Raw genomic sequence first — 15,074 nt, 5'->3', positions numbered from 1 at the left:
CTTCCCTTCAGTTTCAAGTGGTCAGGACATACCTAGGATATTGTCCTTTACTCAGGCTACCATAAATATGGTAAAAAAGATAAAGTCAATTGAGATGTATTCCAAAATAGATCAAATGTTGTTTTGTTGTTATGTGCCGTCGATCAAATAAAACAGTAAAAAGATTAAAAGTCATATGAAGACCAAGAGAGAAGTCAGGATCATGGAAACAGGGAGATTTAATAATTTTCTTCAAGTATTTGGGGAGCTTGTATGGATTTGATGTTCCAAGAAGAGAGATCAGTTTCTGTCCACATCACTTACAGTCAGAATGAGTCTCTAACCACAGAGCGAGTACTTGGTCTTCAGAGGGTCTTAGGCAGACTACACACAGCAGGAAAGTAATGGGAAAGCTTTGCCTTGAACTTCTAAGGGCAAGTTCTCTGTAGAATGTGGGGACTCATTAAATGCTGGTTCTGTACCCAGCCCTTTCTAAAGAAGCATGATGGTTCTCATCTCGCTGAAACGCGAATTTTATTCAGAGTTTACTGAAGACAGTTCCCTAAAAGCAAATGTTCTCCATGTTATGTTACATGGACTTGAGAAATACAAACACCAAATACCACTGAGGCTTTTCTGACTCATAGTAACCCTGTAGGACACAGGAGAACAGCCCCTTTGTACTTTCAAGTCTGTAAATCTTTCTAGAAGCTCCCTGCCTCATCTTTCTCCTGAACAGCTGGTGGATTCAAACCATTGCCTTTGGATTAGAAGCCCAACAGTCCACTGTGCCACTAATGCTCTTCCCATGGCCTCAAGACCAGGTATTAATTAAAGAAAATGGAGTTAAGGATCCAATAAGTTGGGAAAGCCTGGAACGCAAAGGTTTCTCTGTTGCTAGGACCTCCTTGTGAATCTTCAAAAAGGGAACATGATAAGTAGCATTTTTATTTTTGGTTAAATGTACATGCTTTTTTAAATGTGTGTGTGTGTATGTGTGTGTGTACTGTCAGATCAGATCTGACTGGTATGGGAGATTGCCCTTCCTTCTCCAGCAGAGCATCTGGTGGATTTGAACCACGTGCTTTTGGGATTGCAGTGCAGTTTCTTGCTATTAGGCCACCAGAGCTCACCCATACATGCTTTTTAATAAACTTACTAAAGAAAGGAGTATTCAGTGGACTAAAAGACATGAGGGTTTTAAAACTTAGTTACTAGGTCCTTCTGTACTTCTAGGGGATTCAGTATAAATCGAAAGGGTCTGACTAAAGTCAGAGCTTTCCAACTGGTGCAGCCAGGCACACAGAAGAGACGCTCCAATTAAGTGACACCTTTCCTCACCAGTCCTCAAGATGACTAGGTAGGACTTAGACTGGTGCCCCTGGGCAAGCTGCTTCCATGTTTGAGCAGCATCATTTGTTCCCTTCGGTGAGTCAAACAATCTGTACTGCTGTTTTTAGCAGCACCCTGTCCTGAGAGGGGACAACTGGCTGTAAGGCAGTGGTCACCATCACCAGTCAAGGTCTATACATATTGGGTGAGCACAGGGGTCAGGGTCGTAGAGGCCCTAATTCGATGTGTTTGGTGTTCTTATCTAAACAAGAAAAAGTGCAGAGCTCCAGAGAAACAGACACACAGGAACGATGGATGTGTGAAGACTGAGGCAGACTGGAGTGATGCTGCCACAAGCCAAGTGATGCCAGAGACAAGAAGCTGGGACAGACAACAAAGGAGTTTCTCTGACAACCTTCAGCGAGGGCAAGGGCCTCACCTGAATACCTGGTCAGGATTCAGAATGCAAACCTCCAAAAGTGGAAGATAACAAACTTCTGTGCTTTTATGTCACATCAGTTGTGGTAATTTGTTACAGCAGCCTTAAGAAACTGATAGAGTTACTTTGGGGAATTACACAGTCTTTCCAAACTGCAATTTCCTCCTCTACAAAAAAGAGCCAATGATTTTTACTCATGTCAACGTTAGAAATTATATCAGAGGTAAGGATAGCATCTAAGGAAGGAATGAGGAAAGGGAGGAGAAAGGAATAACAGAAAAACTGAAGGAAAATGAACAGAAGGAGAGATAGAAAATGTACCCTGTCTAATGCACAAAATATACCTGATGAATGTCAGCGGCCCTATCACTTCCCCTCAAACCTCAGCAGCCTCCCACTCGACAGTATGGAGCGGTTAAGATGAGGAGCATACCGGCTTAATAAACTCTCTCATTGTGTTGAGTTGGAGCCAAGTCAGAGCTCACTCTCCAGTGGGTTTTCTGAAGCTGTAAATAGCAAAGGGGGAGAATGCCCAGCTTTCTCCCTTAGAGCTGCTGGTAGGTTTGAACCATCTGCCTTTGAGTTAGCAGTGCAATACCTTATTAGACCACCAGAGCTCCCTGACTGCTTAATAGGGGCTGTCCAATTCTAAGTAAAACCTGGAACACGCAGTCGTTTTCAAGAAAAATTTGATGAGGCTTTCTCTGTGCAATGCAGATATCACAGGCCCAGCAGGTCACAGGCCCGGTTAGAGAAGGTCCCTCCCCTCACACCTCGCCTGACTTACTTTTCACAGTTGTAGAGGTCACAGCAGTAACAGGTGTTGCTCTTCACCTTCAGCTGACACTTGCCATTCAAGGAGTGACAGGTGACCTGCAATCAGAGAGATCCTTCAGTTCTCCAAGGATATTTTGTCACCAAGTGCCCACTCCTCTCTCTCTCTCTGGCCGCTCTAAAGAATCCCAGTCTCTCCTAATGTCTGGGGGGTGTTCTGGGGCTTAGGCACATCCCATACTTCCCATGATTCTATGAGAAGCAGCTGGGAATCATGGGACATGCTAATTCCAGGCCAAAACAAGGGCCAGGCTAGGCTAAGCATCGCAGAATTCTGGCAATCATGAGGACAGAACCATTAAAGCAAGAACATTTCAGTTACCTGCACCACCAGGTGAACAATCACCCTGAGAACATGCAAAGCACAGCTGTGGGCAACCTTAAACTTGACCAGAGAGATGTTGTCTCGTTTTACAGGGAAAGGTTCCCTTCTTGTAAATGATTGAAGAAAATTTTCAGCATTAAAAGAATAAAAATTGAGCAGGAGCATCCACCATTCCTCACTACCTCAGAGCTATTTGATATGGAGGCAACGTGCTGGTAAAACTGATAAAGCATGTTTCACACACATTTGTGAAGTCAGGAGAACAAGTGTCGTTCCTCCAGCTTAGAAAGAACAATGAGATTTGGAGAGCTTAAGAACTTTTCCAAGTCTTCATGGGTACAAAATATGTTGTACCCATGCGAGTTCAACTCCTTCATGGCTAGGATTTGACCTCACAACTCCCAACTCTCAGCATAGAGCTTTTCTTAGCATGTCCCACTAGAAGGTGAAGCATCTCACTTTCAAGTAAAAACGTAGTACTGCTTAGAGCTTGAGAAGTCCAGAGAGGGCTCCTACGGTGGATCGTCAAAGGATCTGAAAGATCTCCTTTTGGAGGGGTCTTTGTCCTCTCCTCAGCCACTTGTGATCTAGGATAGACATGCTTTTATCTGTTTGACACATGGCCTTTCTGTCAAGGGTCCAGTCCTTAAAGTTGGAAAATTGTCAAAACTGATAGGAAGGTGTGGTCTTTGAGCTGCTGGAGGAGATGAGGCGACTTTACAAAAGTCAAAGCAGAAAGTATAATGTGTGAAGATTAATACACAAAATAAACTAGAATGGGTGGAAACCACAGACAGACCAGGTGAGAGGCTATTCCAGACATCCATGTGTAACACTGCATCTGGCAAAGGACAATTGCAGGGAAGGTGTTAGAGATGAAGAGTTGAAAGAGCAGGAGCGTCCGTGTAGACACAGGAGCAAGGAAGAAGGAAGGAATTCAGGCTCTGTGGTGGTTCTGAGACCAAGAATCAGGTCAGAAGACCATCATAGAATGTTAAAGCTAAAACTCAGGGGGTCAAAACGTTCTATTTCCCCAGGCGAGATAACTGAGCCCTGGGACTAGGAGATGACCATCAGAAGGACCCACAGAAAGCTGTAAAGCTGGTGTCGGAACCCAGACCTTTGGTTAATGCTGCACAGTGAGCCAGTGCATTAAGTCTTAACAGAGTTTGAGCTGGAGATTTAGTGAAACATTCAAAAGGGAGTTCTAAGGGATCATGTGCTAATCTACGGCTCCGAGTAAACAATCAGCAGGCACAGAGTGACAGGGAGAGCATGGGAAGGGCAGAGAACTTAGTGTTCAGTCACGCTGAATTCATGAGCTGAGTACGAGCCATCAAAGACAGAAAAGCACTGTGGAGGCCGAGTTCTAGGATGGAAATAACAGTCATTGTTATTTGAACTACAGGTAGTCAAGAACAACAACAAAAAAGCCATTGTGTTTTCAAGTGGCTCTGAAGAGACATTTGTTTTGAGCAAATATGTCAACAAGTCAGACCATGGGAGGAAATAGCAGAAGGTAGAAGCATATAGAAGCATAACAACAACCTTTACCCCCTCCAGGAATCAAGAGAAAAACATATCAAGAGAAAGATGTAAAGCCCAGAGGGGTTTTTCCAAGACGAGCAGATCAGTGCAGGACAAGGAGTTAGGAGCCCTGGACAGAGGGACGGGAACATGCAGCAGAGAAGGGACTTGAGAGAACTGAGCAACATTGGAGGAGGGAGAGGATGGCGCTGGGGTCTGGGAAAGCAGGAATTCTGTTGGTGGGTCCCATGGAGTTAAGTGGAGGTGGGGAGTCTAGACTCATCACCTTGAGCCCCAGCTCTGGGGTTGGCGTAGACACCTTCAGGCAAGTCTTCCTGAGCATGCCCTCTATTTCCATTATCCCAGTGCTCACTCGCCCTCACTGACTATTTCAGGTGCTGTCTACCCATCCACAAGGTCTGGAAGAACACTTTCTCACATGTTCTTCCAGGCTTTCCATAGAATTGTCTGCAACTGGAACCCACACAGAGTCTCCTAGATCTAGCGTACTCCAGAGAGTCCATCTAGTTTGCAAGTCCTCCTGGGCTGCTTAACGCTGACATGCTTAACTCTTAGCCCTTCTGTACCCAGCCCTGTAAGAGGACAGGAGGAATCTTTTAGTGAAAGTTAAACAGCCCTGGGTGAAACCTTGGAGTCTGGAGTGATAAAACTTTCTGAAGAGCTAAAATATTTAAGACATGAAGGAATCTAGGTATCAACCACTTAACTGAAAACTCAAACTCATCACCACTGACTCAGAACCAACTTGCAGGTCACCCTCCAGGGTGGTTTTAAAGGCTGTAAATTGCACAGGAAGAGACTGTCTGTCTTTTTCCCTCAGAGCACCTGAAGGATTCAAACCTCCTGCCTTTTTATTGGCAACACAACCCCTTGCTTACTAGGCCACAATAGTAGATGACAGTAGTTTAGGTTGTTGTGTATCATCGAACTGACCCATAGCTGACTCTCTGGTGGGTTTTCAGAGGCAGTAATGGCACAAGAGGAGATTGTCCATCCTCCCACAGAGCAGCTGGTGCATTCGAACCATGGGCCTTCAGGATTGCAGTGTAGATTCTTACCACTAGGACACCTGTTTTGGTTAGGTGTTGGCAAACCATAGCCCACAAGCCAAATACAGTTTGCTGCCTCTTTTTGTAAGTTCTTACTGGAACACTACATTTATTAGTTTACATATTGTCTGTGGATGCTTTCATATGCTACTGATAGACGTCAGTAGCTGTCATGAAGATTATATAGCACATGAAGTGTAAAATATATACTAGCTGGCCCTTTAGAGAAAAACCTTGCTAAAAACAAAACAAAAACCTCACCTTGCTGACCTCTGGTTGGAGCAGAGGCAGTCAACCATGGTTGTAGAATCACCTAACCAATCCTGATATCCAGGCCACTCACCAGAATAGTGATATAAAATATCTGGGGTTGGGACGCTGATACACATGTTTAAAGCTTTAAATCTCCTGAGTTAATGACAATGTGCAGGGAGATGGCGAACTTCTGGTTAAGGGCAGAGCCCGGGGCAGCCTCTGTGTTTCATGCAGGCCACAAAGGGCACTATCATATCACTTGGAGACGCTGATAAATGAGACTTCAAGCGAAGACAAGAGTAGATGTGAGGCATCCTCATCCAATAAGAGGGTGAGGCTTTGCTTCTGTATGGAGCAACGAATAGAAAGAGCTCAGTCTCAGACTGGGACAAAAAATAAAGGTGAACTGTGGAACTGCTGGGGTGGGGGATGACAGAGTAGCACAAAGATCCTGTAGAGGAAAGGAGGGTACAATACGCTGAGAAGTTAATACTGTGGGTATGTTTCTCAGGAAAACATAATTCTCCTAGGTGATTTAAATCTTAGCCTTCAGGATGTTAATGAAGCAGGATCAGAGGCAGTTATGTAGTGATATGATCAGCCCTGATCCAATGTAGGGGACGTTTCTTCAGGTCCATGCCCTGAGTTAGAAAAAAAATACTCACACACAAATACACTTATTTCATTGCCATGGAGTTCAAACTGATTCATCGCTGACTCTCCAGTAGGTTTCTGGGAGTTATGAACCACACACGAGGAGATCGCCCATCTTTCCCTTGTGGGATCACTGGTGAATTTAAACTGCCAGAAAGGTGCCACTTTGGGATTAATAGTGCGATTTCTTGGACTAGACAGATATAGATGATAATAGATAGATTAGATAGATAGATAGAAAAAATACATATTGATATAGATAGATCTGATGGTGTAGTGGTAAAGAGCTGAGCTGCCAACTCAAAGGTATGTGGTTCGAACCCATCAGCTGCTCAATGGGAGAAAGAGGGGCAACCTCCTTCTGTGCAATTACTTGCCTCTGAAAAATCTGCTGGAGGGTTAGCTATGAGTCATTCCAACTTTATAATACATTGATATAGCTATTTGGATATAAATACATCTTCTCCAGTAAGCCTGTCTAGCCTTTTACCTGGACATTTTATAAGGAGGGACGGGTCCTTGGAGAGGGACATCATGCTTGGGAGGGTGGAGGGATGGCGCAGGAGGGGAAGACCCTCTATGAGAGGGATTGATTCAGTTACTGGAATAATTTGAATGGGTGTGTCAGAGACAGTGTGATTGGCACAGGACAGAGCAGGGTTTAGGGCTGTTGTACATAGGGTCGCTATGAGTTGCAAGTGACTCGACGGTACATAACAACAACATGTGTGGCTCATCAGCGCCATATTTGAATGGTTTCCCTTATCTGCCACCCTTGGGCTCATTGGTCTCCGAATCCAAGCATCTGCTGACCAGCCTGCCTGTCAAACTTGGACTTCTCAGCCTCCGTAAACACCTCTCTCTCCAAAGTCTGACCCACATTCCTGGAACTGCCCAGGCTCTGAAAGCCCAAAAGCAATTTCCTTGAGAAGTGTGTACCTATCATTGATTCCGCTTCTTTGGAGAGTGCTGCATATGGCACACAGTAATGGCTTAGGGAATTTGACCCAGGTGATTGAGGGTCAATTGGTTGACTTTTACAACATCTACTTCTGAACATGCTCTGCCAGAGGATTCTTTCTGGCCAGGCTGGCTGGAGGTCCAGGCAGAGACTGGTAAAAAGCCGTGAGTCCCAGGGATTAGCCTTTACAGAAGAAATCCACCACCTTCCATGGAGTGGGGCAGCACAAAGTCCCCTGGTCCAGCAGCAAAAGTTCTGGGCAAAAAATTTTTCTCATGGGTGTGCCCTGGGTATTCAAAATCCCCACTCTAGTATTTTCTCCTACATAACATATTTTCTTATGCTAAAGAATACAGACTACTACCAACAGTTCATAGGCAATTCTAGAACAAACTGATCTGAGGCCTCCGGCTTTCCCTTAACTCCATTGTGTTTGTTTTCCTGTGTTCTTGACATGACTCATTTTCTTCCATTTGTCCTCAGCTTGAGAGGCTCATGTTTATTTAAACCATAAAAATCTACACAGTCTAGAGTTGTGACAGCCAGATGAGTCAAAATGGAGCTGTGTGCCCATTTGGGACAGTGTGAAAGATTCTGGTGTGTCTCTGTGCATTTTATTATTCCTGGAATTTTCATATAGCTAGAAATAGAAAATAAAATCACTACACAGATGTCCCTGGCCAAGAGAATGTTGAGTTTCTTGGCCAATGTAAATGGATTATCCTAGCTTTTTATTCCAATAATTAATTCAGTAAAAATTGCTAAGAGAAATGGCCACACTGAACTGAACAAATGGACTTCAGGAGATTGCTATGCATCAAAGAAGGCACGTGAGCAACTGTTATTCCAAAACAAACACAATATATTGAAATGTCAAAGCTAGCTCAAAAATAAACTATGAGCTATATGTTTCTCATCATGGCAAAGAATAAAGACATTACAGGGAGAACTATTAAGGGGGAGAAATTATGTTTCAACTCCTGACACAGAAGAAAATTGACCGATCCCTCAAGTAAGAATCAAACAAATGAAACAGCACATTGTTTTTACCTCTGTCTGGTAGACATCATATAAGTATCCTATCCCACTTGAGTAAAACTGGCATCTTTCTGTGGTGAGTGGCCTGGGTTCCTGGAGAAACAGAAATAGACACACGTGTAATGAAATAGTTTTATCTTCAAATAAAGAGAGGCCAAAAGCAGCTTTAGGGCTTGTCTGCCACAGGCTGTCAGCCTAAAGGAGGGCTTCCCAAACATACTAGACAAGAATTCAAAGCAAGAAATACCACTGCTCACTCCAGAGGTCTGGTCTCATGCGATATAGAAAATAAGAAAAGAGTAATCATCTGGGAGCGGCCACCTTGTGCCTGCAAGTGAAGTCAGCACATCTTCCCCCCACCCCCAATGAGTCAACATGTGAGAGCTGAAAGGAAATGTCCTATGACCCTTCAAGGTGCATTCCTATAACTCTACCATAAAAATGCTTTGCCAATTGCCTCTTTCTTGAAATGTAACAAGGAAAATAATTTCAGACTTATTCACCCATCCATCCAATCAACCTACCCAATCATCCATTCATCTATCTTTTTCATCCATCTGTCCATACAACCATCCATCCATGATGCTATCTATTAACTATGTATCTGTTCATTACATTAATAAAGAAGGAGCAATGATAAATTATAAGGGTACCAAGATGGACTTTGCCAGGTGGAATACACAGAAATCAAATCCATTTCTCTATTTCTATTCCATAAAGAAGGCAAAAGGTCGCTAAAAACACAGGCAAGACACAAAAGACCAAAACAGATGTAAAAAAATATGCTGAAATTTACTCTAGAACATAGAGAAACTAAAAAAAAAAGGAAACTAATAAACAGAGAGAGTTGAACAGATTTCAAAGGTTGAGAAGATGAAGAATTATAATGAAATGGCAAATATGTGGAGTTAGAAAACCTAAAAAAAACCAAAAAAAACATGTTTGCATCTGTCAGGCCAAAAAAGACCAAAGAAAATAATTCAGGCCTTGATTACAATAGTAAATGATTCCATGGAAAACATTGAATAAAATTCAGGAGGCATCAAAAGAAATGAGAAGAACATAGAATCGCTGGAAGGAATACACAGAATCACTGGGTCGAAAAGAATTGGTTGGTGATGAATCATTTCAGAAGGTGGCTGGCATATGATAAAGAATTAGTGGTACCAAGAGAAAGAATTCAAGCTACACTAGGAATAAACAAGGCTCTAAGAATTTATGGAATACCCTTTGAAGTGTTTCAACCAATGGCTGTGGCACTAGAAGTGTTCCATGCTCTGTGTCTAAATATTTGCAGAACAACTAGTTGGCCAATCAATTGGAAGAGATTGTATATGTGTTCACAGCCAAGAAAAGGTGATGCAGTAAAATACAGAAGTTACCAAACAGTATCATTAATATCAGTGTAAGTAAAATCTTGCTAAAGATAATTTTTAAAACATTGGAAAAATACATCCACAGGAGCTGCAAAAATTCAGGTTGGATTCTCAAGAGAATATGGAATGAAGGATATCATTATTGTTATCAGATAAATTCTAGCTAAAAGCAAGAATACCAGAAAGATGTCTACTATCTGGGACCATCACAAATTATTAGTAACATTGCAAAAAATGAGAATTTCAGAATACTTAATTGTCTTATAAGTAACCTGTACCTATGAAGCACTAATTTAACAGAACAAGGGAATTAATATTGCATGATACCAAATTGCAGAAGTTTTGCATCAAAGCTGTATCCTTTCACCATACTTATTTAGTATACATGCTGAACAAATAATCTAACAAGCTATATGAAGAAGACCACGGCATCAGGACTGCAGGAAAACTCATTAACAATCTGCAATATGCAGGTGTCACAACTTTGCTTGCCGTGAACAAAGAAGACTTGAAACAATGATAAAAGGCTCAAAGACTATATACAGCCTTCTATATAGAGTACACTTCAACATATCAAACTGGGTGAATCTGATGCAAAGGATCTCTTTAAAAATGCTTATACTTCTTCAAGCTCTGGTGGCCTATTGGCAAGAAGCTGCACTGCAATTCCAGAGGTGCGTGGTTCTAATTCACCAGATGCTCTGCTGGAGAAAGAGGAACAACCTCCTCCTGTACCAGTCAGATTTGGCAGTGTACACACACACACAGAGAGGGGGGCGCGGGGGAGAGAGAATATGCTTATACTTCACAGAAAGGAAAAATACTCCTTACAACTGGATTGAACATCACAGTAAATGGTCAAAGATCAACACCTATGGAAACATCATTCAAGAAATTAAGCAACATATTGGGTAAATCTACTCAAAGAATATCTTAAAAGTGCTAAAGAGCTCATTGAAATGAAAAATAAACAACCTAAATTTTAAAAAAGTGCTAAAGAGCAAGGATGTTACTTTGAGGACTAAGGTGTTCCTAATCCAAGCCATAGTATTTTAATCCTTTTATATGTACATGAAAGTTGGGCTATGAATAAGGAAGATCAAAGAAGAACTGATGCCTTATAATTGCGGTATTTGCAGCTAATATTAAATGTACCATGAGCTTCCAAAATAACAAGTAAATTTGTCTTAGAAAAGATGTATCTAGAATGATCCTTAAAAGCAAAATTTCTTCTCTTATACTTCAGGCATGTTATTAAGATGAGCCAGTCCTTGGAAAAATGTTTTAAGATAGAGATCTCTGTCAGAGAAAAATAGAAGACTCTCAACAAGATAGACAGTGCCTGCAACAACAGATTCAAGTGCATTGTTGTTGTTAGTTACTGTCAAGTCAAGCACAACTCATAGCGACCCTATGAATAAAAGGTCTGAACCCTGCTCTATCCTGTGCCATCATCACGCTTCCTGACACACAGAGCCCATTGCAGCAGTCACTGTATCAATCCACCTGGTTGAGGGTTTATCCTCTCCTTTGCTGACCATCCACCTTTCCCAACATTCTTGTCCTTCACCAAGGAATAGCACTTGAGACAATGGTATAAGATCTGGCAGAGTTTTGTTCTGTTGACCTAGGGTTGCAATTAGTTGGACTCAATTTGATGGCATCTGGCGTCACCAACAAAGTTTGGACATAGTTCAGGTCCTTGGGAAATGTATAGATTAATGGAGGAGACATATCAGTAAACTGACAACTACTGACAACTACAAAGTGCTTGTAATTGCTGTAATAGAGGACCAGGAGTACACAAAGACTTTAAAATACCATAAAACTGTATGCTCTATAAGTTAGAGGGAATGATTATCCCAATAACTTTTTGTTTTATTAGCACATTAGTGATGTTCACCATGTTAGAACTCTCAAAGCATTGTTATTTGTCTGATCTAAGATGAGAAGGTATTAAAAGCTACAGTAACACTCACTCTCCATAGATGAAGAGGACAATTCATCGTTTGGCTCATTTGTGTAACAACTACTGGCCATGAGCCTGCTCCTTGTAAGCCCAGTTATAAGAAGATTTAGTAAGAGAAAGCAGAGAATAGAATACAAACAGGGTAAGCATAGCATGGCAGGCAGTTCTAAGAGCTTTGGAAAGGGGGAGGAAAACCCATCCAGGGGAGATGAATAGGAAGGCCGTGGTGCGGAATAACATGGGGAGTTTTTTTCTTCTTTTAAGGCACTGCCCATAAATACTTGGTTGTAGTGCTTTAATAACCAACAACGGGGAGACAACTCATTGCCCATTGGATTTTTCATTGGAAAAGTAATTGTGGGTTTTGCATTGACTTCTCAACCTGCATTCCATTACAAATAATTTGTCTAAGCCAATTACACTAAATTTACCAGACCTGCTCTTGCCAGTGGCTAGGTTAAGAGGGGACAAGTGGCCCACTTCTGGCAAATCATAGAGGAAACTTAACATGGGGCTTCTCAGAAAGTTTTCTCTGCTGCTAAAAATGAGACATAGAAAGCCATGGCCTTTCCCCTATTCTTGGTGTTGATGTCGTCACTTAGAGCTGCCGCACTCCTCACTTAGAGCTGCCACACTCCTCTTGTCTACACACTTTCAACATGAGGAAGAAATCAATAAAAAGGATGGAAGAATAGAGCTATGGAGACAAGCTAAGTTCTGGACTACATCATTGAACCTCCATATCAGGCAACAATGAAACCCCCATAGCTCTGGACATCCTGTTATGTGAGTTCATACAACTGTTTATAATTAAAGCTAGATTAAAGAAATGTAGCAAAGTCCCACTTACACATAAGTATCGTTTAAACATATCTGTCTAGATGAGGCAAACTGATGGTGTAAGACTGCCAGATAATTTCCCACAGGAGAGACTGAGGGGCTGCGAGAGAAAAATTTAACCACTGGCTAAGGAGACAGGGAGAGCTGACTTGAACAGGAGCAAATGTGATTCTGAGTAAACATCATGTCTGTCACTCAAATTTATCTCCCAACTCAGCCTACTCACTCACTCACTACAGCAAGCCAGAAGCAATTCACAGCTGACCCTCCAGCGGGCTTTGTGAGGCTATAAATCACATGAGACTCAATTCTCAATCCTGTGTTGTCAGCTGTGAAAAATTGTTGTTGTCATTATGTGCTGTTGAATCAATTACGACTCATAGTGAACCTAGGAACAGCAGATCTAAATCTTATCCTATCCTGTACCATCTCACAATCTCCTCCATTCTTGAGCCCATTGTTACAGTCATTGGGTCCATCTTCTTAAAAGTCTTCCTCCTTTTCTCTGAGCCTCCACCTTTCCTAGCATAACGTCTTTTTCCAAGGAATGGAGAAACGTTGCCATCAAAATATTAGAGACTTAGTAAACTGAAAGCATAGTGAGAGAGAGAGAGAGTGTGTATGCACACACGTGTGTTTTTCTCATTTTTCATTCAGTTTGACAACAATGTCTTCATCCTTAAACAATCCTTATATGTGACATTGCTGTTTTCATGGAGAAAGAGGAAGAACCATACGATGGCCCCAAAGTCTTCTGTTTGGATGTAGTATATCCCCCTTCTGCTAACAAGAAATGATGTGCCCAAGCCATAGGCAGTCAAGGAAGTAGGAGCCTTTCAAAGAGAGACATAGTAAATAGTCTAAATGATAATACAGTCTATAGTATAACTGAGGTAATAATAAAATTTACAATATGAAGACAGGATAGAATAATAACATCTTCAAAATGAGAAAGAGCAAGCAAATTGTAGCACACACTATGTAGCTCTCAGCTGCAAGGCATGAGGTTAACGGACAGATTCCAGCTGTTGCCTACAACATGACCATCCTCAGCGTTTACATTAAGGACATGTCCTTCTTGAGGAGGTCTCTGACTCATGTCTAGTTAAGGGTCAAGGGCTTGACCACTTTTCCCCGGCATGGGATTCGCTGCAGAGCTGGCAGGAAGAAGCTTTCTCACATCTGACGGCCCTTGTGCCCACCCCTACATCCTTCTTTTGTTTTAACAAAATAAAACATCAATAAACTTTTGAAAAGGTAACTTGGTTCACTTACTTTCTGCAGAACCCAACTGGCCTAGTTAATAACTAGAAGATCCATCAGAACTTTATACTGCATGCAAATACCCAGACTGCACACCACTCACGAGGGTCACCAGGATCACTTTGGAAAGGGTGAGTCACCATTACTAAGAGGTTCAGTGGTGGCTCTCCTCCACGGCCAAGGGCTGTTGGTAAGAAAGGCTGTCATGAACCTTGGTTTTCAGAGAACAATGAGATGACAGGACACTGAAGCAGCAGAAGTCAGATGTAGCACTTATGTCACCAAAACTCAAGAGTGGTAGTTATGGTAACCAATGAGACTAGGAAGACAATCACAGGTGTCTGGGGTGTAGAGAGCTATGGAGATAATAAATAACTTGTATTTTCAGCAGCAGTATAGATTGGCAGCTAATGAGGGCACCACTTAAAACACATTACTCCTTTTCCATCAAGTTGTTGTCATGTGCTATTGAGTCAACTGACTCATAGGGACCCTATGTACAATCGCTCTGAACCCTGCCCTATCCTGACTGAGCCAGTCTCACTGACTCTAACATATCTATCTCCATTACCCCCATCTCATCCAGCATCTTCCTCTCCTGCGCTGTCCCTCCACCCTTCCAAGCATGATATCCTTCTCTATGAACTGGTCCCTCCTGGCAATATGCCCAAAGCATGTGAGACAGAGACTCAAGATCCTTGCCTCCAACGGGCAACCTGATTTCCTTCTCCAGGACAGACTTGTTTGTTCTCTTGGCAGTCCATGGACTCCCTTTCCATTACAAAAATGAAATCATAATTAGTTCCCATTCACATGGAATGAATAATAATATATACCATAGTGATTTTCCTCTGAATGCCAGTCAATTTTTGTTATTCTTAGTAGTCCTATAAAGTCATTGTAAATATTTAATTAGGGAAAATTAAAGCACTGCTTCTAGAAGCAATGCAAAACTAGCTTCCTGCAAGCCTCTGGTACCAATATTTTCACCAATCAATTAATACAAAATCTTTGTTTTTCTTTGTTATTGATTATAGGAAGGAGCCTTGGGGGCACAGTGGGCTTATTCCTCTGAACTTTATTTAATACAGAGTTTGTTGATTCATTGGCATTTAATAGATTTATATAGCTCATACCTGAGCAAAGTTTAACTAACTTACATGTTTTTGTATTTCTACATTCAAGTACATCATAGCTTTCTTGTGCTTAATA

The 15,074-nt window shown here is 41.9% G+C and overlaps 1 protein-coding gene across 1 annotated transcript in view; it reads right to left on the bottom strand.

The window, feature by feature from the left end:
* TMEM255B (transmembrane protein 255B) overlaps positions 1–15,074 on the bottom strand; it is a 127,593-nt gene that overhangs the window by 16,251 nt on the left and 96,268 nt on the right. Inside the window, exons 5-6 of the mRNA XM_006883961.1 lie at positions 8,427–8,507; positions 2,538–2,623 (exon numbers count right to left, since the gene is read on the bottom strand). Coding sequence (XP_006884023.1) covers positions 2,538–2,623; positions 8,427–8,507 — 167 coding nt within the window. The remainder of the gene's footprint in view (positions 1–2,537; positions 2,624–8,426; positions 8,508–15,074) is intronic.

This window comes from Elephantulus edwardii, unplaced genomic scaffold, assembly GCF_000299155.1.
Source record: "Elephantulus edwardii isolate Elephantulus edwardi_28Jun2011 unplaced genomic scaffold, EleEdw1.0 scaffold00030, whole genome shotgun sequence".
Taxonomy (NCBI): domain Eukaryota; kingdom Metazoa; phylum Chordata; class Mammalia; order Macroscelidea; family Macroscelididae; genus Elephantulus; species Elephantulus edwardii.
Note: the sequence above shows the minus strand (reverse complement) of the source record. Positions and strands in the feature narration are given on the sequence as shown.